Genomic DNA, 25,053 nt, shown 5'->3' on the forward strand with positions numbered 1-25,053 from the left:
TGACTATTGGTGATCACAGCATTCCTTTCTAGGAATGTTTGCTTAATGATCTGCTCCAGAATCTTCCCTGGTATTGATGTCAGACTGACTGGGCGGTAATTATTTGGGTCCTCTCTTTTCCCCTTTTTTGAAAATAGGGACAGCATGCCAGAGAAGCTATTGCTGTCCAAGATGTGCTCATACCAGAGACTGGCTGAGTCTTGCTGAAGTGAGACCAGACTGACCTGGCAATCTCTGTTGCAGGTATCTACCTTCCTCTGCCAATGGAGTGTCTGCTTCCAAGCTGACCATATTCAGCAATGTCAATTCAGATACCACTTCCACATGGTCCATGGCCACATTGTTGATACTTGGAGTCTTAATAGCACAGATGCTACTGTTGTGCCTGGATGCGAAATGTTAGCACTGGGAGGGGGTGTGCTAAGGAGCTGGATGCATCACATGAAGACAAGTTTGGGCACAAGCAGGTTTGCTGCTGTTGGCTTCTCTTTGATCACTGACACGTGCTAGCTCAAGGGTTTGCTGCCAGGCCCAGAGTAAGTGCTCACTGTGGTCTGAAATGGGATTGTGCCCCTACTCCATTGCTAAGGAGTCTGTTTGGATCACCCATCCCATCTGTGTTCTGTAGTCTTGACAAGGGCGGTGCTCCATATTTTCCTGGCCTAAGAATGAGGAGTGGGTGGGCCAGATGGGAAGGGAGGGGGGAATTAAAACTCTCCCAGGGAGCTTGGCTGCAACCATCCCAGGGAGATGGGGAGGGGAAAAGCAATTATCTGATTCCCTCCCGTGCCAGGCCATAACCATAAACAGAGACGGGACATTTCATAACCCAATGACTGCTGCTTGTGTAACTTGTTTATCCGAGGCCAGGGTATAGCGCTTGCTGAGTCAGCCCAGGCAGAAAGCCCTAAGCTGGGAACTGGTGCTCACTCATCTGTGCAAGAGGCACTAGACAACTTTTTAAAAATTGGAAGGGGAAAGGCAACAGAACGCCTTTGCAACTCCTCTTGCATGCGTCCTAAGGAGATCCTTTCAAAATTCAGGCCCCTATCTGGTACAAGTAACTTAGCTGAGATTATTACAAGATCCGAGAGACTTTGAGCATGTTCATACATATCAAAAAGCTACATTTTAAGCTTCATGTACTCCCTTTAATTTTCTGATATCCAAATGAGTTTTATGGGCCCTAGAACAATGAAACGGTATGTAGCAACAGCACCCAGCCCTCTGCTCCAACTTGCCTGGCTTTGGGAACAAGGTGGGAGAGCATTTATCTTGCTTCACCATCTTGGATCTCTTAAAGCCTTTCGCACTGGAGTTGGCAAGTTCACCTGGTTAAGCGGCAAAATACTTTTCTCAGCTCTCTTGGGAAAGCTTTTATCGAGGAGAAGTGGTGTTGTGCTGCCTTAACAAGAGAGACTTGAGTTAGAACTTTGCAAAACCATCTGTAGGCCGAGTTCCTTTCTCATGCCTAGCTACTTCTAATTTGCTTTTGCACTTGTTCCTAATGCGTGTCCAGCTCCTGAGAGAGGGGTGGAACTGTCTTATCCAATAAAGTTTCTTAGCTGCTCAGATTTAGAGCGCTCTGGATCACAGACTGCCACCTTTCCGGAAAGGCCTTCACCACAGCCTAGGCAGCACTGTGCTTTTCAGTGGGGTGCATGTCCAATCAGGCAAAGGCTATGCCAACCACAAAAACGTGACAGAAATAAGACTCTGGAGGAACTCAGAGCAGCTGTTAACCCTTTCACACGGCATTCATCACATGAAAGCCTCCTTCCTGTTCATGATTACAGATGGGGAGGAGGGGGAATATTGTAGCCAGCCATATGAGAAAAGCTTCAGATCATCTGGCTATCATGTACTCGTTGAAATCATTGGGAAGCATCTGAATCCATGTTCTGTTTGAGAATGAAGAAATGGACAGTGTGAACATTTATAGGAACTCATTGCTTCTGAGATGGCTTCAGTGATGGTGTGGTAGATTTCCCGAAGCCAGCTTTTTCTTCTCCCAAGTCTCATAGGCGCTAGCACTTTCAGGTGAATCTGGCCAATATATTGATATGTTCACCTGTGATGCACCTCTGATGCTCAGGATTCAGCCTCCGATGCAGCTATGGCTCTTTTTATCGATTGCGCTTCACTATCAGGCCCCAATCCTGATTCCCCTTGGGTGCTGGCGAACGTTATTTTCTCCAGAGCTTTGTAACATTGTCCTCAAGGTTTCTCCCTCCCTACCTGACCTCCTTCTCCTCTGCTGTATTAATTTTCTCTCTCTAGACTGTGCATTTTCAGCCTTCGCAAGCTCCATGCTAACCACATTAGAGTCACACATCATTAGCTGCCAGATGAAACTGCTCAGGCGTTTCTGCAACTTCGCATTGTGTGATGTTAGCATGGATGGATGTCTAAAAGAATCCGGGTCTCATGCTGGATCTGACTATCAGGGTTCTGAGAAGCTGATTAACTGGACGCTTGGCGTGGGAGGGTGCCACTGGGCCGTAGCCGTCCAGAAGACGGGCAGGTGCCATCCTTGTACTAGAAGTGCCAGCTGTTGCCTGCCAGGGGTTTCCAGACTAACCCAATGTCATAAGCCGGTTTGGCATTCAAGCTCCAAGTGGGTTGTGTTGATCCCCAAACTGACAAGGGGAATTTCAACCTGAATCTTCTGGGCATCAGATCTCTGATAGATGTTCAATGCTTTCAAATAAGCACCTCCCTGGCTTGCTTTACCAGCTGGTTTTTATTTCCTGGGAGCCCCAGTACTGCCTTTCTAGATCCCAGAGTCCTTCAATTTGAGTGAAATGAATTAGAAAAAGGAACTCTTCTTCCATAGAGATGGGAGCCCTACAGCCAGAAGCCCACCTCCAAATCCTTATAATTTAACCCTGCAGTTAGAAGGACAACCACCCACCATCTACTGCACGGTGGTCTGAAAATCTTACTGCCCTTTGCACATTTGAACATAGAACCGTAGAATTGTACAGCTGGAGGGGATCCCAGGGGTTATGCAGTCCAACTGCCTGCAGTGCAGGAATGTCAACTAAAGCATCATGTATCAAACAATCATCTGTCTCACTTGGATACCCTTTTGGGCATATGGCTGGATTGTATGAATGTGCAATATATGTTTAAATTAGGTATGATAGCTCATTCACATATATATATATATTTGCTGGGTTGGTGGATTGTTCTTATTGTTCACGGGTGCAGATGGTTTCCCCCTTTTCTTTTATTTACAGTAAAGTAAGAATTTAAAAACCATTTTGCAGTGCTATCTACCTGATTTGGAACATCTACAGTGCCAGGTTTTACAGCAGGATTATAGTAATAGTAGATACTGTGCTCTGAAACGGAGCCGGCCACAAAACCCATGTTATGACCTTGGTCTTGCTGTTCTTTTTGTTGTGGGATAGTTCCCTCGTTTGCTGCCCTGAACTGCAGGGAGGAGAAGAATACAAGTGGAATAAATATAGACATCCTGAAGTCTCCTCCATGTTTGGCTTCAAGCTCCACTCTCTTTGTGACACACCCCTCCCTTTCCCCCAGGAATAGCAATGATGGGATGTGCCCTTTGCTGCGTCTCCCGGTAACCCCACAAAATGAGAATGGTGGACTTTGATTTTCTGGAAGAGATCTGGTGGGAAGGGTCACTGCTACCTTGAAGCACCTCCCACATTACATTTCCTGCTCTCCATTCCTTCAGGTACAATGGTCCCAACCTGGTGCTGAAGTATGACAAGATACGGGGCCGGCTGGTGAACCTTGCAGTGGATGAACGTAGCTCCCCATATTATGCACTGCGGGATCGCCAAGGCAATGCGATTGGTGTGACAGCATGCGACATTGATGGGGACGGGCGGGAGGAGATCTACTTCCTCAACACCAATAACGCCTTCTCCGGTGAGTGCGAAAGCTGTTCCTTCCTGACATTTGCCTGCTGGCAACCCAATTAGCATATCCAGCTTCTCCTGTGCTGTATGAACTTTCTTGTCCTTGATATCTATCCATCAAGACCCACCTGCCTCTCAAGAATCACCTTGATCAGTCTTACATCTTTTACTAAGTTCTTGCACCTACCCATTGTCTGCCATGAACCATCTCCATTCACCTCTGTTGTGACGTGCCCATCCCATAACACCCATTAAACACGTGGTACCCACCCATCAGCCCACATTCACTCACTGATGATGAAAACATGATGTTTTCTTCACAAACGATCCTATCATTAACATTTATCCTGCAAACAATAGAATGAAAAGGGAATGAGAGTGATCCACAGAGGGGCATGTGGCTGTGGTGGTGATGGCCAGTGGTCACTCTACTTTCTTGGCTGATGTCCTGGCAGTGCAGGCTCCCCTCCTTCACACCATTGGCTTTGGGGCTCTTCACCTGCCAGCCCCGAGCCACTGATTCCAGTTCCCTGACCTTCACTGGCCACCAGGGTGGGATGTTTCAAGGCTGGAGTTAATTTCCCAGCTGAGTGATTTTGTCGATTCTCTGGCAGCAGCGGGTGGCGGCCGGGGGGGGGGGAGGGAGTGGGGGGGAGGAGAGACTTGGCTGCTGACTCAGGGCTTTGCCACATCTCTAGTTGCCAGCAGGGACTGCAGCTCCAGGAGCCCTGGGATCTCTGAGGGACAGGCAAGTATCTCGCTGGGCAAGGAGACATCCTTTGAGACAGCATTGGGATTACGCAAGGGAGAAAGTAGTGAAACCCCAAAGCATATTCTTTCCCACCCCCACTGGCAATGCTCTACCTCTAATGGTAGAGGGTCTAATATTTTCTTTTCTGGGACGGTGGTTCCCTAATTCCTAGACTGCTGCTAAGAGACCCTTGGCTGCTTTAGGAGCAGAGGTGGTGTTCGGCATGCTTTTGCAATGCCTAGGTGTGACCAGCCTCAAAATACGCACTGTTGGTTCTGTCCCAAGGCCAAGCCCCTTCCTAGGGGCTAGTTAGGAATTGCACCCAAGTCAACAGACGCTTTGCTTGGATGGCTTCACATGTTTGAATCCTAGAAATATGTTGCTTGATCAGTTCTGGCAGCCTGTGACTTGTTCTAGGGCAATGGTGGCCAAACCTGGCCCTCCAGCTGTTTGGGGACTACAATTCCCATCATCCCTGACCACTGATCCTGTTAGCTAGGGATGATGGGATATGTAGCCTACGTCATTTCTAGTCGGAATATATCTGGAAAAGATAAATGCCCTCCCACCACCAACGCTTTTCCTTTGGTCCAAAGCACTGCTTGGAGTCTCCGGAAATCTGCCTAGAAAAGCGACCACTTCCTCACCGCATCCTTCCTGAGAAGGGCTGGGCCCCTCACCTGCAGCATCGACCTGCTCTTGGCTCCACTTATCAGTCTTCCTGACACACCTAATTACTGCTTTGCAGCTGCCAAAGGCTCCCTAAATCAGCCATTCACATTACTCCTGGCATCAGGGCCCGGCCAGTGCCTGCCATTGATTTTCCCCTTTCCCTTTATGATGAACATGGCTCCGCGCTGCTCTGGCACATTTTACCTTAATGAGTTTATTCTTTTGGGCCTCCCTTACCAGCCCTTAAGCTTTGCTGGGGTTGCTGCATTCATTGTCGCACGGTCCTGATCACAACCCTGCAGTACCAGAGAGCAATTAGGCATTGGGCGAGGTCGGCAGAGTAGGGGGAGCCCCAAAAGGCGGATGATCAGGAACAGGCATCTATGGGCAGAGGGAATGCGATCCAAATGGGACAGTCACGAGGGTTCAATCTAGATCAGGATTCGGGGGTGCATTCATCACTTGCAAAGATCCATGGGTGTCACACCTGCAGAGTGTAACGCTGCAGTTCAGAGCCAGGCTTGCAGCAAGTCTCTGCACTCCAAACCTGCAGTTGCTGGAGGCTTAGGGTGCCTCTAGACTGTCAGTATTTTGCAAGAGCAATTCAATTTAGATATGTGCAATTCAAATGGATTAAAGCACTCTGCTGCCCTAGCTCAACAAACCCACTTGCAGGGGACTTTTTGTGGTTTGGAAAGTGACAGCAAAATGCACTAAAGAGTGTGGCATGAAGAAATGATTAATGGGAAGACATGTAAACACCCCAGAAGCAAATCAGGATGCATGTTCATTGGGTCCTTCCAGATGTCTCTTCTCTTGAATATTCATCATTGTGCTCATGATGGTGTCAGGACAGTTTTATAGGATACCACTTTCAAGCCTGTTCATTCCTGAAAAGGTTTCAGGACAAACATACTGCTTTGTTTGCAATAGGTGCATGTTCTGTAGCTCAGTACTGAAATCCTGCAACTTTTCATATCACAGAAGTTTGGGGTCAGTGGGTGTTTATCCAGTTTTTGTTGCACTAAGCATAAGTTCCCCTTCCGATGCTGATAATGTGCTCCATGGGCATCACAGAACTTCTCATAAAGTAGTAGATTTGAGGGTGGTGTAAACCCTCCACTAATGCACAATTATTGCATCCGTGACATTTTGCAGAATATACCCACAAAAAGCACCAGCCTGAAGGGACCCGTTGTCATATAACCTCCCCATAAACAAATCAGAACGAATGCATAGTCTAACCAGGCAAGATTTGTGCAAGCAAATCAGGATGAATGCTGAACAAACAGATCGTCTGGAGCATCAATTAGGGAGGGCCCGTAGCATAATTACACGGTTAGGGCTCCAGAAAAGTCATGCACAACCCAGACTGATTTCCTGTCTTGGGAGAGAAGGAGAGAAAGGGAGAGCTGATTCAGCACCTGGCCAGGAGACCCTGAAACGTCTTGATACCTTATCTCTCCTTCCCAGGTGTAGCTACCTATACAGACAAACTGTTCAAGTTTCGGAACGGGCGCTGGGAGGACATCTTGAGTGATGAGGTGAACCGGGGTGTGGCAAGCTGGTTTGCTGGGCGCTCCGTGGCCTGCGTGGACAGGACGGTGAGTGTGTGGAACAGGTTGGGGTGGGTTGGCTTGAGGCTGTGATTTCAGGGCTGTGGGTCAGGCCCACGGGGGGTGGGGCCAGCTGGGAGCCGAAGATGCACCAGTGCAGTTGTATGGAGGAGGGGAGGACATGGGCTTAGAGGGGCCTGCTCTCCACCCAACTTCTCAAGGCCGAGCTCTGCCTCCTCCTCCCCCTCCCTTACAGCTGTCAGGACTCCCATCAGGGACTGCCATGCCAGGCGGGTGCCGTGCTGCTGATAAACACAGCCTGTCTAGGTGATTTATGCCCCTGTCACCTGCGCTTTCTTCTCCCTCTGCCTTGCGTGGCTTATTTTCAAACGATTATTGCTAAATCAGGGTGCCATGAGGGAAACAATGGGGGGGGGACAGGGAGTGGTTGGAAGAGATGTCTGAGGCAAAACAGGGGAGCATGAAGGATGGCACCCCCCTGTTTGGGAGCCCATGGCTGGACTACGCCGCTTCTGCTCAGGTGCCTGCGACTGGCTTTACCTTTATAGACTCATCCCTGACAGGGCCCTGGGCGTGGCACCCTCTGCGTCCGTCCTCACGCTGGGAAGAGAGGGGTCCAGTCCAGTGAAGACTCAGGCCTCTCACCTGCCCCCACGTCCCTTCCTACAGGGCTCTGGCCGCTACTCCATCTACATAGCTAACTATGCCAGTATGAGAGTTGGGCCCCATGCCCTCATCGAGATGGACACAGCTGCCAGCGACCTGGAGAATGGCATTGTGGCACTGAATGATGTGGCGGCAGATGCTGGAGTCAACAAATTCACAGGTATGAGGGCAAAGGATTGTTCTCCCAAGAGCTAGCCCAACATAAGGGGAAAGGCTGTCGCTCAGTGGTAGAGCTTCTGCTTTTTGCATGCAGAAAGTTCTAGATTCAGCCCCCAGCATCTTCAGGAAGGGAAAAGAGTTTCCTGTCTGAACTCAGTTGGTAGAGCATGAGACAGAGTTGTGGGTTTGAACCCAGTGTTGGGCAAAAGATTCCTGCATTGCAGGGGGTTTGACTAGATGACCCTTGTGGTCCCTTCCAACTATACCATTCTATGATTCTATGACTCTAAATACTGAGCTAGATGGGCCTGTGGTTTGGCCCAGTATAAGGTAGCTTCCTATGTTCCTATATGTGCCTGGGCATTACGAAGAGTGACAGAGCTCCTCTAGCAACAGCCACATACGTCCACCATTTTGTTTTCCTACAATGCCTTAGATGTTCTATTGTTGGAAAAACACACAGATCCCGGCTATTAGGAAAACTAAAATAGTAGTCAAAAGCCAAGTTTGGCCAACTAAGCCCAAGCCTCCAATATAGGGAGGTGTCAGGTCCTGGCTGGATGGTGAAGAGTGGTGGAAGACACCAGCTAGGACCCCCCCCCATTGGAAATCCCAGAGAGGGAAGGATCAGAGCCAGGACGTTGGTGGTGGGACACTGAGGTGAGATTAGAGGGGGGGAAATTGAGAGGAGATGCTAGATACTAAAGGGACAACAGGGTTTAGTGAGCAGGAGGAACCTGTGACAGGCAGCAGTTCAGACTCTGAGGCTGAAGCAGAGGAGGGTGGTCAAGAGACTACTGAAGCATCCTGGGAGTTTCCCTCTCCAGCTGCGACAAGCTCCCATCCCCCCCCCCACTCCTCAAGAATGTGCAGGATAATAAGGAGGGCAGAACAGAGACCAGAGGTGCACAGACACAGTTTGAGGCTGCCTAGGAAACATCCGGGAGAGGAGGAGCCTTAGGAGGGGTGGAAGGCAGGCACCTTCAATCCTGGCAACTGGGAAGTGTTGCTGAGCTATATGCCATTCTTGTCTTGCTCTCAGTCTCTATGGCAGTGAACTGCCACTGACTATTTTTGTAATAATTGTGGTGATCATCGCTGGTGAAGACAGAACCCCAACATTCAAGTGAAGTTCAATAATTGTGAAAAGAGGTGTAAGGGAGCAGGAGAGTGAACCAAGAAGTGGATGGCTTGATGATTTCGAAACATCTCGACGGGAACCTGTCCCACCTGTAATGCCCATATTGCGCTAACTTCTGGTTTTCGCTGTTCCTCTTCCCAGGGGGCCGGGGCTTGGCTGTGGGGCCCATCCTGAGTGAAGCAGCCTCCGACATATTTTGCGACAACGAGAACGGAGCCAACTTCCTCTTCAAGAACCAGGGTGATGGTACCTTCATAGATGTAGCGCCCTCTGCTGGTGAGTGAGTGGCAAGGGTGAGGGTGTCATCGGAAGCCATTAGCTGTGGGGCAGAACTCACCAGAGCAGCTGCTTGGCCCTCTTTCATCCTGGTGGGGTCCTGCCATTTCCCTGCCCCTGCCTGCTGGTGTGTGTGTGATGACAAGTGCCTGAGGGCTCAGCCACCACCAGTAATTGAGCGTCTGGCTGATCACTGGAGTTTAACGAGGTGTCAGGGTGGCATCCATCACCGTGGTGCTGCTGATGACACCTATTCCCTTTAGAAACACTCCTTCCTTGTCAGCAAGAGAATAGGTTAGGTGTCCATGGGAATCTGCAGAGGTCCTCTGGCCCCTGCCTGTGGACTGCCTGCTCCACCAGCCACCCTCTGCTCCCTGTAGCCTGCCCCCCACTGTCCCATCCTTGACAGGCTGAATTTGAGCCACTTGGGGCAAGTGCTGCCTCATAACTTCTGAGCTGCTCAACCTCTGAGCCCGGCACCAGCAGAGTGGAAGGCTCAGTTGAGTCCACAGCGTCCTTTTGCCTTCAGGGCACTCTCAGCCCTGCTGACTTCCTCTGCCACCTCCCACAGGCCTGGATGACCCCTACCAGCACGGTCGGGGCGTGGCGCTGGCCGACTTCAACCGCGACGGCAAAGTGGACCTGATCTACGGTAACTGGAACGGACCTCACCGGCTCTACCTGCAGATGAGCGCAGGTGGGCGCTTCCGAGTAAGTGTCACGGGGAAGAGGGAGGTCCCAAAACGGTGAAAGGCCTGGGCTGTGAGCAGGGAAGTGGTGGGATCAGGGAGGGAAAGTCCAGTCCTTGAAGTGCCTAAGAAAGAGTGGAACAGAGAAGCCTTACTCAGGCATTCAGTGAAGGCTTGGTGTTGGGGAAAGATACAGTGTGTGGGGTGTGTGTTTTTGTGCAAGGCCATGTGGGCCAGCCACACTCCTAGCTCCCCCCCCCTGCCCCCCGCTCCACAAACACTTGCCAGCTTTCGTGCATTGACTCCTGAGGTTCTGGAGGAGGAGTCTTTGTGTGTTCAGCTGGATGCGCTTAGGATCAGGAACGCTGTGCAACTGAGAGTTCCCAGTTGCGGGCACACTTCCAAGTGCGCTCAGCTGAATATGCGAACCCTTCCCCTTCAGACCCTTCCTGCTCAATGTGCGAAGGCTGGGCTGGAGCAGGCAGGGATCCCCACTGCCACCGCTACTCTGCGCTCCCTCTGTGCTTTATTTCCCCCCCCCCCCACGCATTCTGGAAAGCCAGAGCAGAACTGCAGATCACCAAGGAGACTGCTGCCTTTGCCCCCAGCTGGGCCGCCAGATGTTCCTTGTTTTTAAAGGGTTGCCTCGTCTTTTAGACCCGCGGCTCCGCACCGTTGCTTCTTCCTGCCATGTCGACCAGGCAGCCTTCTCCTCTCCTTGGTTCCTTCCCCAGCTGCTGCCTTGCAGGAGACTGCAGTCTCTGCGCTGTGCCCAGCTCCTCCAGCTCTGCTCCCCTCCCCACTCCACAGCTCCCCTGTATTCTGGCCCTGCCAGCCACGATGCCTCCTGACCCCTCCCCTCCTTAGACCTGAGCTCCCTCTTGGCCCTGCTCCAGCCCAAGCCCTGCCCCACTAACCCCCGTCCTTCCCCCAGGACATTGCCACGCCCAAACTGTCCATGCCATCACCTGTCCGCACCGTCATCGCTGCTGACTTTGACAATGACCAGGAGTTGGAGGTCTTCTTCAACAACATCGCCTATCGCGGCTCATCCGCCAACCGCCTCTTCCGGTGGGTGAGAGCCACGTGGCCACCAGAGGCTGGGGCAGTGGGCTCCCATCTTACCAGGCTCCCGGGCACTGCAGGGAGGGCGACCCCCGCACCAGAGTCTGTGGTGAACCCGCTGCGTCCTTAGGAAGTCCTGCATGCAGAACTTGAGAATATGGGGAGAGGGAGGGGGGAGGGCTGGATTCTGCACCCAGAATCTAGCGCCTTTTAGTTCCCCCACTGCCGTAACCCACAGGAGGGCGTGTTCTATCCTGCTCTGCCCTCCCTCCGGTCAGCTGACAGAGCTGTGACTGAGCTCCTTCCTACACCGCTACTAATACAGCAGTTCTGTTCCGCCTAGACCACATCCCTGGAGGTTCTGGCTTTCACTAATTAGCACTTATGCACGGTTCCCATTAATTGTAGGCAATCAATGGCTCGTTAAACAGAGCCGCTTACATTTCTCAGGCTAATAAAGTGATAGCAGCAGCATGTGGCAAATCTGGGCAGTCCGTGCGGAAACCTGTTGCTATGCGAGTGGGCAGGGCCCCTTTCTGGGAAGATAAGGATTTGGCAAGAGAGTGTGTGGGCAAAGGGTGGTGCCCACTCAGGAGTAGTGGTAGTAGGCTTGACTCCCATGACGGGCCCTTTTGTGGGAGGGAAGAGCATCTTCTCTGCACTGGCACACTCCCCTTCTGCCACAGGGTGGTCCGCCGAGAGCATGCTGACCCGGCCATCGAGGAACTGAACCCTGGTGATGCCGTGGAACCCGAGGGGCGTGGCACAGGTGGGTCTCCACAATGTCTCTTGTGGAACATGATCATGTGCCTTCGCTTAGCAGGAGTGGGCTTAGTGAACAGAGGGGTTACTCTAACCACCAGAGGATTGGCAGAGCTGGGGGCTTCGGTATCCCATGAAAAGATCAGAACTTTATGATTTGGTGGGTGGAGGGGAGAGAGACAAAATATCCCCATGCCCCAAGACAAAAGGTCTGTGATCTGGTCACACATGCTTGGCCAACTCTTAGAGCAAAGCATGAAAGCAAAGTATTATTATTATCATTATTATTATTATTATTATTATTATTATTATTATTATTATTATTATTATCATCATCATCATCAATTTCAGCACTTTTTGCAAAACATCTCTAAGTGACCTTCAAAATATTAAAATACAAAACTTACCAAACAGTAAGAATTCATAGCATATCATAACCCATAAAAATAATTAAAGTGTGCCTCCATCAAGAAGAAGCAAGATGACTCCTACCCCACTAAAGAGTGAAACCAAGCCAGGCCAGAATCTTACTTCATGGCAATTAAATTAAGATCCAGGGGTTGGCTGTGTGGAATTCCCACCCACCACCAAGACGCTGAAATATTGAGTAACATTCGCAGAAATGATGTTGCCATTTACAAAGCCTTTGGCACCAGGAACAGAAACAGTTTCTGGGGTGAACAGGCACACGGATGGTCAGCGTCAGTGGAGGCAATTTGGGTGGAACCATGGGGCAGAGATGTATTCCTTGACTCTCCTACTGGTTCTTATTCCAGCCATGCTTGTGGAAGGGGAATATGGTCCTATGGGTGCTAAACAAGACCTTTGCTTATGGACGTTGTGTCATTCCAGGGGGGGCAGTGGTGGATTTTGATGGCGATGGAAGGCTGGACCTGATCCTGTCACATGGAGAGTCCATGGCCCAGCCGCTTTCAGTCTTCAAGGTCAACGAGGTGGGTGCTGAGAGGTGCTCCTCACAATGCGCTCAGATCCCAGCCCACATCTGAGCAAGCATGGTCCACTCCTTCCTCCCTTCCGTGCCTGCCCATTCCTTGGCTTAGTCTGTCTGTCCATCTCCACAGGGCGCTGGCAACAACTGGCTGCGAGTGATCCCACGTACGCGCTTTGGGGCATTTGCTCGCGGTGCCAAGGTCGTGCTCTTCACGCGTCAGAGTGGTGCCCATCTGCGTATCATTGACGGAGGGTCTGGGTACTTGTGCGAGATGGAGCCTGTTGCCCATTTTGGCTTGGGTGAGTGTGGAGGAGTTGGAAGCAGGGCTTGGAGCCTGAGCGGGGTGTGTGCCCTCCCAGGTCTCTTCTTGTCCTGTCCATCTTCACGGCCATCCCAATGATGCTTCTGAGCTTCCTGGATCCCGTCTGCCGCTCATCCCTGATAATACCTGCCCTGCGCTACCAGAACACATTGCAAGCTTTGCAGACATTTGTTTCTGTCCTTCCTCTAACAAACTCCCTTCAGTCTGAGACCTCTGCCTCTAGGCATAATGCCCCATCTTTGAGTCTGCTAATGTTGCTGAAAAACAGTGTAGATTTGGTGAAACCTACCTATCCCCAGTGTGCAGCCAGTGTGGTGTAGTGGTTAAAAGCAGTAGACTCGTAATCTGGGGAACCGGGTTCGCGTCTCAGCTCCTCCACATGCAGCTGCTGGGTGACCTTGGGCCAGTCACATTTCTCTGAAGTCTCTCAGCCCCACTCACCTCACAGAGTGTTTGTTGTGGGGGAGGAAGGGAAAGGAGAATGTTAGCCGCTTTGAGACTCCTTCGGCTAGTGATAAAGCAGGATTTCAAATCCAAACTCCTCTTCTTCTTCTCTTCTTTCAAAACATTTGGAAAGTCTGCTTCCTGTCCTCATTTAAAAAGCAAGTGGCAGGATCTTGCCGTCCTAAAAAGCAGAGCGGACGTGCGTTGCAGCGAGGCCCCTGCCTGCCCCCTCCAGCTGTTCCTGCAGAAGGGATGGCATGTCTCCACACCTCATTACTCTTCCACAGCCCCAAGGTGGCCCAGCTTAGTGGGGCCTGGCCGGGTTAGACCACGCTGTGGGTTGAGAAGCCAAGTGGCACGGGAAGTCAGAGGGCTCGTGCCCCACAATGCCCCACATCCCTGCTCACAGCTGGCCTTGTGCCCAAGAGCCATGCTAGTGTTGGCTCAGAGTGCTTGATGGAAGGACATGACCCTCATCACATCCCAAGTTCTTTCATCTCTGCAGGAAGAAATGGTTGAAAGGGGGAAGAGGGAAAGGAAAGCACAGACCACCGCATGAGAGGAAGATGGTTCTCTAGAGCAATTCAGATCCCTGGGTGGGCTGCAGGTTTGTTTGTTTGTTTGTTTGTTTATCTCTCCCGGGCTCAACCCTTCCTTGCTTTTCTTCCCTGTAGGACAGGATGAGCCTAGCAGCCTGGAGGTGACTTGGCCAGATGGCCGGGTGATCAGCCGGTCGATAGCAAGCAGCGAGATCAATTCCGTGCTGGAGATCCCCTATCCCCGGGACACTCCGGGATCACCCCTTACCATTCTGCCTCTGGAGGTGAGCCCTGCCTTTGCCAGCCATGTGCATCTTACTTAGAATGGATCCCTCCTCAATTTCACCCTTTCCTCTTTGAAACATTTTTCTGTTTTCTCATCTCACTGAGAAAAAGGGCCATGCAAGATCCTGTTGGAGGCTCTGTGCTGACAGAGGTATTATTTTTGTCCCCTTAGAAAGGCAAATTGCAAACCTAAGCTGTGTTTCCTGCATTAAGGCATGTCAAGAATCCTTGTAATAATGTAACTCCTTCCAATAACAAATTCAGTGCCCCCTTGTTGAAAGAAATGGACATCAAAAGAGCCACTGAGGGTGTCTCAGCAGGCAAAGGGGAATCCTGAGCTTCGCAGAAGTACAAATAAATACATCTAAAAATTAAATATCAAAGGAGGGCAATTCCCTGTCTCTTAAAAGAAAGTGAAGGCTAAGTGTGTTCACTGGTCCCTAAGATTTACGGTTCGCAGAGTGTCATATAAAAAAAACAACAGAAAATGGGAGAGAGTGACTTGCTTCAGCTGCTTGTGACTTACAGCATGCTGAAAGAAGATGCACTGCAATATTTTTTGTAGGGACCTCTTCTCCCTTCTTAAGAGTGAACTGTGGTGGTTGGGTGCCTGCCAAGCAAAATGGGGCCACCCAAAATGACAGTGACTTCCAAGTAGTTGGAGGGGGCACTAGATTTGCAGAAAAAGTTATATTTGGGGATTGAAAGAAAAGGACAATCTCACAGGCTGCTATTGGGCAAGGTTTTCTCTCTTTTTCAAATGTCATTTTCTTTTAATGGACAAACTTGGTGGTTACTTGCCCAGCTAGGCAACAGCCTTCCCAGGTGGGTGTCCACTTTCACATACACCACCCCCAAAAAAGAGGACACAAGTTGGCATAAAATTTGCAAATGTCAGGTTATATATATAGATGCAAATTGAAAATTGCTATTATTTAAATAGAAATATATAAAGTGGACTTGGACCAACCAGACCTTTGATTAGAGGACTCCTTCAGGCTGATCAGCTGGCCTAATTTCCTACTCCTCTGTTATGCGGTGGCATACAAATGCCACTAATAACACCAGTGATTTGAGTCTGTTCCCTTTGAGTGGTCTGTTTTGGAGCTCCCTGATTTGTGGCAGCAACAGTTCAAGTGATCAGGGAGGCTGTAAACCAGCCGAAGGGGCCTTGGTGCGCTAGACAGATAATAACTGAAATGACGTTTCTACAAAATGTGCTTCCGTCAGCTCAGTGAATTTCAACACTAGAGTTGCAGCGGAAGGAGGCACAGAATGGCTAGACAGTCCGTGCCAAAAAGTTCTGCAACACGACTTCTTCAGCTCTGGCTGCAGCAGGAATTGCTGGAGTTATTCCTGGTGAAGTGGTCCAGAGCAGACTTTGTCCTTCCCCTGCTCTGCTTCCTCTGCTGCCATCTGTCAGGTTGACCAATAAAGGCTGCTGAAGTTTGCAGAGAGAACCTGAATATTCACTTGCTTTGACGAAAGGTCTAGATATGAATTTGTACACCATCATCTGATAGTTGGGCCAGTCATGTTCTGGTGGATGGGCAGCCAGATGAGGGCAAGCTATGTAGGTTAGATAACCTCTCTGGTGGATGCTGAGTTGTGAATTCTCCATGTTCAGTGGCAGATTTACTAGATGTTAAGAGGACCTGCGTCTACACAATGGAAATGATCAAGACTTGCTCCTGCCCATCCTCCCAAAGAAGCCCACTATCCAGAAATCTGACGTCGGTCCTTTACTGTGCATTATAGGAAATCACTTGCAAAGGATGCCCCATGTTCTTTTTTAGAGGAAGCGGCTCTGAATGTGAACCCATTTGTACATATGGATTTCCCCTTCCATTGAAGTGAAGTGGGAAGGCCAGATGTCCCATATGTGAAGCGCAGAGTCTGGGTTTGGGTAGTCTGGCTGTAGCATTACTCCCACTGCTACACAGAACTGTTATAAATACTGGAGCAAAATATGTCAACCCCTTCGTCACAGATCTTAAGAAGTCTAGAACAGCATGCAACCGACCCTTTCCTTCTTTGCTGCCCAGATTGCAGGACAGTGAATTTGCCCATTGCAAAACACTCGGAGGTGAAGAAATAGGTGCACAAGGCAATTGAGACCTTGGGGAATGATTGAGGAACTCATCTCATCTCCTGCCAGCTGTGAAAGCCCAACCTAGGTTCCCCTGCTGTTTTAAAGTGTTGAGCAGAAACTTTCCATATACCTTTTCAGAACTGAGATGATAACAAAAAGAGACTTAAGGGCTGAGAGCTACCACATTAGCTGCTATATGGTCTGAGGCAGCCACACAAACCCCCCGATTTCCTGGAAATAGCATCTTGGAGGAGGCAAGGCAGAGAGGGAGCCGAGGCTGGGAGGCAATTAGGCAGCACACAGATAACACATTTCTCTCTTTCTCCTGCAGTGTGGCCAAGGCTTCTCTCAGCATGAGAACGGGCGATGTGTTGGTGAGTCACCTGCAAGGGGCAGCTCAGTGAATGGTGCTCGGGTGCAATTTCCTCTACCCACAACTGGGCTCAATGGGGCACGAGGCGGGCTCTTTGTGGCAGCCACACAGCGGTAGTCTCTGGGGATAAAGCAACAGCCCAACCGTGGTGTTAAGAGGCTGTTGTTAGATTCTGTCCTGTCCTGGGCCTCCGTCACACTCTCTTTCTCTCTCTTTACCCCCTCCCTCCCTCCACCCGCCCTCTGCCCCCTTTTCTCAGATATGGATGAGTGTGCAGAATTCCCCTTTGTCTGCCCCAGGGGCAGGCCCATCTGCATCAACACATATGGCGGGTACCGTTGCCGCAGCAACAAGCGCTGCAATCGCGGCTTTGAGCCCAACGAGGACGGCACAGCTTGCGTTGGTGAGTGATGGCTTTGGCAGAGCAGAGGGAGGGAGAGAGAGAGAGAGGCGCTCCCCACAGGGGCTGAGCCCTCCCTTGAAGCCACCCGAGGAGTGGAAAGTTTACCTGAGGCTTGGATTTCTTTATTTCATAATCCCAAGAAGGGAAGGAGCAAGGGAAAGCAGTGAAGCCAGTGAGGTCCTGAGCTTGGAATCATGAGCTCTGTACGTTGGCCAATGAGAAAATGGCGTGGGGTGGGGTGGGGGCCACTGTAGCGCCTGCTTTGTATGCCATGTTAGGATGCCTGAGCAAAGGAGGAGAAGCAGTAAAGTATACCTTCGGGCCAAATAAGGCATCTGGCATCAGGCATGGGTCTGGAAAAGCGTAATAGTTGCCGAACAGCTGCAAAGCAGTGGGCAAAGAGTGCAATTTGCAGGGACGTGTGGAAATGGGTGCTTACCCCCCCCCCAACACCTGTTGCTTTCCTCAGAGAGCCAGCATGGTGTAGTGGTTAAGAGCGGTAGCCATGTAATCTGGGGAACCGGGTTCGCATCTCCGCTCCTCCACATGCAGCTGCTGGGTGACCTTGGGCCAGTCACACTTCTTTGAAGTCTCTCAGCCCCACTCACCTCACAGAGTGTTTGTTGTGGGGGAGGAAGGGAAAGGAGAATGTTAGCCGCTTTGAGACTCCTTAAAGGGAGTGAAAGGCGGGATATCAAATCCAAACTCTTCTTCTTCTTCGGTATGTTGCTTTTACTCTGTAGGTAGGGTTACCAGGCCCTTGTCAGGCAGCAAACATTTGGTTTAGCCCCTGAAGACCTCCTTCTTTGCCAACCGCCACTAACTCTTGCCTTGTCTTTCTCTTTCCTTCTCTCTGTCTCTCTTTCTGTTTCCCTCTCTGTGCAGCTCAAGTGGCCTTTTTTGGTGGATACCCTTCCTCAGGGAGCTGGCTGGGCCCCATCTTGCCCTCTGCCCCTCTGCTTCCACTTTGCCTCGGACTCTGCTTTCACTCCTATGCACTTTAAGCCTTGCCAATAAAGGACAAAAAGCAGCCTTTATAGATGGAAGTGGCTTCCCCTGTACTCCTCCCCTCCAATCTCTCTCATCCAGTCTTCTCATGGTGGTCCCTGGGAACATGGACTGAGGTGGGGGCAGCCATCTTTGCAAAGGGCACTACGCAGCCCAGCGGACGACACTCTCTCACTAGTGTCACACCCCTTGCATGTTTTCTGAGAAAACAAGACAGGGCAGAGGCCCCACCAATGCTTTGTCTCCTCAGAGTGGCTGCCATCTTCCTAGGAGCTTGCCTTTAACCAAGATGGCGGCTCCCGCTGGTAGTTGCTTGCTTGGTTAAAACTGATAACAGTTACCCTGTGCCTGCTGGTTTGGCCTGTGACATGATTGCTTCCCTTCCCTCCTCCTCCTCCTCCTCCTGCTCCCCCAGCCCGACTGGACCGGGATTCACCTTGACCTTGTCTTACCAGTGTGTGTCTGAAGTTTGAACCCACCCGGTCTCTCAGCTCACTCCACCCAATAAACTCTACACTGTCTATAAGCACCTGCTTGCAGCTATGCTTGGGGGTATGGGTGGGAATGCGGGGCCACAACTTATATTCAGAAGATCAATGTAGGCCAAGAATGAGGTGGTGCCAAGCTGTGTGCCAGTTTCTTTTTGTGAGAGACACGTGTGAACCTTCAGGGAGATGGGTAGCCATAACAGCCAAAGGGCAAATGACTGCAGGCATTTGCATGGGACTTTGGCTACACATGAGGATCCTTCAACTTGTAAGACAACTATTTGCCTCCCAGCCAAGGCCATGCCATTTAGTAGCTCAGTTGTTTGAGCTGTGGTGACTTCTTCTCTATGCAAACAGCTCGACCAAATTCTTTAAGCCCTTGCAATTTTGATCACGATTGCAGAATCTGTGGTCCTCCAGATGTTGTTGGAGTCCTACTGGCCTAATAGTCAGGGATGATGGGAGCTGTAATCCAGGAACAACTGATTTTTGTTAGATTAATCCTGATGCATAACATGCCCACAACAGAAGTGAGCAAAGCGCTCCATACCAAAGATTGTTACAAGGCAAAGGTAGGTTTCCAGCATGGCCAATGCCTATTATACTATGAACACCATAACTGTGAAGGGGATATGCATGTTTGTAAATATGCAATGCATATGTAAATAAAATGAATAAAAATGGGCATTACCCAGGGTGTCTTGATTGGCCATGATTTCTCCTTTGTGTTGATGGCTGTGCATTTCCCATTCTCAAGTTATTGTGCTCCTGCCTTAGACACACTGAAAAACATGGTTGCTACAAAAAGCATTCAGTAAAGGAAGCCTAGAAGGCTCGGGCAAGCGATCTGTGCCACAAACCAGGAGGGGGAAAGGGAAAAGGCAGAAATCCATGTAGGTACCGATCAACCTGACTTGGTAGAAGATACCTTCGCAAACCCTTGTGAGGCATCAAACCATTATCCTTGGACTACAAATCTGGAGGAGCCTATGTTAAAATATATTGCAAGAACTAGAACCCCCAAAGTTCTTCATTGGTTCAGATTAAAATCCAAGCCAGAGAAGGACTAAAAATGTCCCGTGTTCCTGCCTCCCATCCATCACTGCCCCTTCATTTCCATGATTTTGTTTGTGTTTGTGTGTGTGCTTCAGCAGTCGAAGGGAGAGGACAGTTGGCATGCTGTGTGCCAGATGCGAGAAGCACTGGAAAATGTAACTCCAGTAACCTATGCCAATATTTCTGGGAAACTACATTTCCCAGTACACCTTGCGTCTAACACAGAACCATAGCAGCATGCAGACAGTAAAGAGGGAAGGGGAGAAAGAAACCCCTCTCCCTTTCCCTGCGTTGGAGGAGCAGCAAAGATACACGCAGAGGAACAAGGGGCTTGAGAGGGCATAGACAGGTGAATGGGTATGGGTTGCCATTGTGAGGGTTTGGATAAATTTATGGATCTTGTCATTTTTGGGCACAAGTGTGTCTGAAACAGGCTTGGAACTGAGTTCAACATCCCTCTTAACTATTTTCTGAATTAGGGGTGGGATAGTTCATTCCTGCTCCTCATTCCCTACCCAGCTCAATTCCAAACCTAACTGCAAAGTTCATTCATCACTACCAATGAGTGATTTTTTTGCTTGTTATTAAGGAGAGAAAAGAAACTCACACCTTTTGGAGAGGGTTAATTATTTCCTGACCACATTTGACTGTTCCTGAAACCTAAGATGATGCTTCTCATTCAACACCCTTCATAAGTTTATCTGGCTCTCTTTTGACTAATGACATTACTCTTCCTGCTTCTAGAGATACAGTTTCAGAATTTCATTCCATACATCTTTGTCTCATTTGCAGCCTAAATATGCTTCTTGCGGAGAGAACAGATCCCTTTGCTATTTTTGCTCGTAGAATCCTAGGACTGGAAGGGGTCTTGTAGGCTGCCTTCTAATGTGGGGAGCCTGTGGATTGCTCTCTGCTTAACTACAATTCCCATCATATCTAGCCATTGGCCATGGTTTCTGGGGCTGATGGGAGCTGCAGTTTAGCAGAATCCCCACGCCTTACCTGATGTAGGAAATCTAAAATTACATCAAAGTTACACCCAAAATCCCAACAGTCAGCCATTCAGCATCTGCTTAGAACATGTCTAGGGAAGGAGGGCCCAATCCCCACTGGACATGATTAGTTCCATTGCCAAAGTTCTCTTAGCACTGAGAAGATTCTCCTAATGTTCAACCAAAATCTACCGCGCAGTAATTTAAGTCCATTAGGTCTACTTCTGTCCTCTGGAATGCAAAGCTTTTGTGGTTCTTCAGCTTTAACAATCCTCTCTTCAATATGATGTAGAATCAAATTCAAGATATCATGACCTCTTGGGGCTCTTCTCTAGAGGGTCCTGTTTCTTGAAGCTTTTATTTGTTTGCCTGAAGTCCTGTCACATCTCTGGCATTGTTTCCAGAACCCACATCTTCCTGATGGGAAATTCAGTTGGCCTTGCACTGCTGTGAAGCCTTTGTCCTCTTGAAAAGCAGAACTGCTTTTTCTCTGCAACCGTTTCACCTGTACAGAAGGAGCTGATCGATTTGGCCAGACTAAGCCACAGAACAACAAGCCTCAAAGTCTGGTGTCGCCAAGAGAAAGCACCATTGCTACAGCACATCATTTATTTGCTGCATTTCATGAGGGTCAGAACAGCTTCCCTTTTATCCATGCGCTGCGTGTTGCATTTCTGCTGAGGACTCATTCAGTTGTGAGTCCATAGGGCAATTTTGCAGAAGGGTGTGTATATAACTAATGATTCTATCCCACCCTCGTCTCTTCCTATCCCTGACCTTCCCCATCACTGTTATCAGTGAAACTAACACAAGAAACATAGTAAATAAGGGGAAAAGAGGAGGCAGGGCAGCAAGAGCTCCACATCATGGCTGATTAAAAAATCCCCCACCCGGTCTTATGCACTAGGTATGGGTTTACCTGCCCTAAAGACCACATTTGAAATACATCTTGGGCAGGAAGCTAAAAAGGCTGGACGCAATTGTTCAGGGATAATTTGAATCTGGGAAATCTTTATTTACAGTGTGTGTAGAGAGTGGGAAGAATCAGAGAATCATAGAATGGTAGAGTTGGAAGGAACCCAAGGGCCATCTAGTCCAACACCCTGCAATGCAGGAATCTCAGCCAAAGCTTCCATGACAGATGACCATCCAACCTCTGCTTTTAAAAACCACCAAGGAAGGAGAGTCCACCACTTCCCGAGGGAGAGTGTTCCACTGTTGAACAGCTCTGACTGTCAGAAAGTTTTCTCCTTTCTTGTAACTTGAAGGCATTGGTTTGATGTGGGGCTCCAGATTCTGAACACCTCATCTGGGTTCCAGTCCAGGTTGGAGACATTGGCCATTTGGTAGCCCATTAGGTGCCTTCCAGTCCCATGATCCTGTGCTTCTGGTCCCATTTTAAACCCTCAGAGGTCTTTGCTGCTGATTTATATGGCCATATTTCTTAGAAAGGTAAGTCCCCAGATATGTCTAAAATTGAGAGAGAGAATTAACATCCCACTATGCTGCTGATGGAGAGAATTGCATGTAGATCCCATGATAGTTTGATTGGAAGCAGACCTCAGGGGATAAACAGTGGCAATACAATGTCCACATACATGCTGTGTGAGTCACATGTTCACAAGTGTGTGCCTGAATGAACCAGAAATGTGAGTGAACGTTGGTGTGCCACACAAGGGTGCTGATAAGTGTTGGCCTTGTCACACCTTATCATTCTTTGCTATATGCTCAAATGTGTATTTGGGTATTATGTGCCTCTGTGAGCTATGTGTCTGGATTATGTGATTTGCCTAGTTCTAGGGAACTGAACTATTGAGGGGCTCTTGTTTTCCGTGCACCTGACCCAGCAGGGGCACTGAGATACCTACAGCTGGAGTAGAGGCTGGAATCCCGATCTGCTGCATCACCCCCTTGCTCTGTTGCGAAAGTCACATACTCGGGGCACCTGGGCTCTGGTTCCATAGAGCTTCCATTGATCAATTAATAAGTAGACGTGTCACTTGGTCAGATAAGTTTGAGAGCACAACCTGAAGGAGTGACCCAAGCCTTTTCTTGCTTCTTTGCTGCATATCCAGATGGCAACAATCAGATAGGACACTGGTGCCCTCTGGAGGAGAAAAAGAGAGAACTAGAAGCCTATCATTGCAAGCTTCCCCACACCAGAGTAGTGGACATGAGGAAACACCACTTTCCCCTGCTAAGTGCTGGTGCTTGGATAGTCTCTCAGATCATCTCCTTGGAAATAGAGCACAGTTCATGCTCTTGATAAAACTGCTTCACTGTCCACTGGGTGCAAAATGGCTTTCCTCTGGATCTCTTTCAAGGCTTCACTTACCTGCTAAATGGCTAAATATAGGGTGCCACCTGAGCCATCTGTCACAAAAGTTTGCTGCCCCAATGAAGTCTGCATAATTAGTTGCCATGGCCAGGTTTTCACCACCACCACCCCACCCAGCAATTTGGAGGTGGTGATGATCATGGAATTTGGGGCACTTTTTTACAAATCTGATCCTGAGGATATCAGGAATGGGAATCTAACCATGTTTCCCCCAGTGGTAATAGCTGTCTGAGAGATGCCCATGAGGTCTCCTCATGAGATTGGAGACACGTGTGTGAACAGGAACACTTAACCACTGCTGCGCTCACTATGATCCTTCCTCTCTGCCCAGACATAAATGAGTGCACCTATGGTCTGCATAACTGCAGCCACGTCTGTGTCAACACACAGGGTGGGCATTCCTGCCAGTGCCACCCTGGCTTCAAGACTGATCCCCAAGATGCCAACAAGTGCCTGGGTAAGTTTATAAACTGTCTTTTATTAATATTTTAATCCTTTTTGTAAACCACTGCAAGCGTTTAGTACAAACAAGTAGTATATACATTTTGGGGTGTGTGAGAGTGTGTGTGTGTGTGTGTGTGTGTGTGTGTGTGTGTGGTTTTTTAAAAAAATAGTAGCCAGTATCTGCTGAGCAGGCCAGCAACTGTTGCTCCAAAAAGTCTGCAAGCAATGAGCCAGACCACCAGACCTTCAATGGTGGCAGGCATTGCCATAGCACGTCCTCTTCTAGGTCTCTCTGAGGTGTTCCATGCCACAAAACTGTGGAAGAGCTGGGTCAGCGACTACCTCTTGCAATAGGGAGTAGGGTAACAGTTTGCTGCAGGCATCATTTTTTCATTTTTTCAGCTGCAAGGAGTAGGCTCCAAGGAGCTGGTTTTCCTTGCTGCTGGGCACTCCGTTGAAATCCCCGCTGGCATCTGCTTCTCCCGCTGGGTGAAATATGTCTCTTCCTTCTGTTTTTCAGATGTAAATGAGTGCAGAGAAAGACCGGCCCCGTGTGATCACATCTGCCACAATGAGCCTGGCTCTTTCCATTGCCACTGCCAGCAAGGCTTCTCCTTGGGGGCAGACAGGCGGCGCTGTGTGAAGAACTGATTCAGTGGCAATGGTGTTCCACTGTGGGCACTGCCAGCTGGAGTGCATGCCCGGCATTAGTGGCTCGTGTGATAGACAACACCCAGCTTCCGTATGGCAAAATGGACAACTTCTCTCCCCCAAGTTAATGATTCCACTTCCTCCAGGCGAACCCACTAGGACCTGTTTGGAGAACCGAATCACCCTTTCCTTGCTTTTCTTGAATAATAATAATTAAAAAAAAATAAAGCTCTTTATGACTCTCGCAAGAACTTCGGGGTTTATTTGCCCAGGTTTTGCCCAGGTATTGCAATGCAACAAAGTTCAGAGAGTCGTGCTGTGGAGTCATCTTTGTAAGCCTGAGGACCAGGCAAAGCATTCTTGAGTTCAGCCCAAAATGACTTCCTAGCACAACACAATGTAAAATGCTACCTAGGGCAGTGGTGGCGAACCAATGGCATGTGTGCCAGAGGGGACACACAGAGGCCCCTCTGTGGGCACGCGCACTGACACCCCAGCACAGAGCTGGCAGAAGGCAAGGGCAGCATGTAGAGTCCTCAACTCAAATGGGGCAGCGGAGCAGCCGCCTTCCTCCTCCTCCTGCCCAGCGCCAATGGGAGGCGCCAGGCAGGGCGCGTCATGCAGGAGCCGGCAGGGGAGGATGGAATTGCTGGCAAGCCTAAAGAAGCCACTTTGTTCCAGTGCCAGGTAGCCAGGCAGGGCTGCCTCCGCCCAATCCTCATCGCCCCTCACCCAGCATCGGGCCTCCAGGCCCCACCGGCCTCACCGTGCCATGATCGCCTCCCACTTCTTCACCGAGCTCAACCACAGCCAGGTGCAGCAGGTGAGGGTGCGCCCAGGGCCACACTGGACGCCCTGCATAGGGGCCGGTCAGGGCTGGGCGAGGGAGCAAGGAAAACACTGTTGAATTTATTTTCTCTAAAAGCTGCTCCGGCTGCTGCAGAAACAAGTATTTTATCCTAACAGAGAAGATGAGTAGCTCCTAGAGAAGACAACCCCAGTCTCATGGTGGTGA

The 25,053-nt window shown here is 49.7% G+C and overlaps 1 protein-coding gene across 4 annotated transcripts in view; it reads left to right on the forward strand.

Moving 5' to 3' along the window:
- Positions 1-24,250, forward strand: part of CRTAC1 (cartilage acidic protein 1) — a 37,678-nt gene extending 13,428 nt beyond the window's left edge. For 2 of the 4 annotated variants that reach the window (XM_081912389.1, XM_081912390.1), the window contains exons 3-16: positions 3,707-3,903; positions 6,790-6,920; positions 7,563-7,719; positions 9,001-9,135; positions 9,707-9,846; positions 10,759-10,895; positions 11,576-11,658; positions 12,504-12,604; positions 12,734-12,902; positions 14,044-14,192; positions 16,617-16,659; positions 16,918-17,061; positions 23,275-23,400; positions 23,908-24,249. In XM_081912389.1, the coding sequence (XP_081768515.1) occupies positions 3,707-3,903; positions 6,790-6,920; positions 7,563-7,719; positions 9,001-9,135; positions 9,707-9,846; positions 10,759-10,895; positions 11,576-11,658; positions 12,504-12,604; positions 12,734-12,902; positions 14,044-14,192; positions 16,617-16,659; positions 16,918-17,061; positions 23,275-23,400; positions 23,908-24,038 (1,843 nt within the window). In that variant the 3' untranslated portion in view covers positions 24,039-24,249. Of the gene's footprint in view, positions 1-3,706; positions 3,904-6,789; positions 6,921-7,562; positions 7,720-9,000; positions 9,136-9,706; positions 9,847-10,758; positions 10,896-11,575; positions 11,659-12,503; positions 12,605-12,733; positions 12,903-14,043; positions 14,193-16,616; positions 16,660-16,917; positions 17,062-17,946; positions 18,108-23,274; positions 23,401-23,907 lie in introns of those variants that run through there. The other 2 variants (XM_081912391.1, XM_081912392.1) reach the window with 2 other exon arrangements.
- Positions 24,251-25,053: the final 803 nt, after the last annotated feature.

This window comes from Podarcis melisellensis (genome assembly GCF_964234715.1).
Source record: "Podarcis melisellensis genome assembly, chromosome: 5".
NCBI lineage: Eukaryota > Metazoa > Chordata > Lepidosauria > Squamata > Lacertidae > Podarcis > Podarcis melisellensis.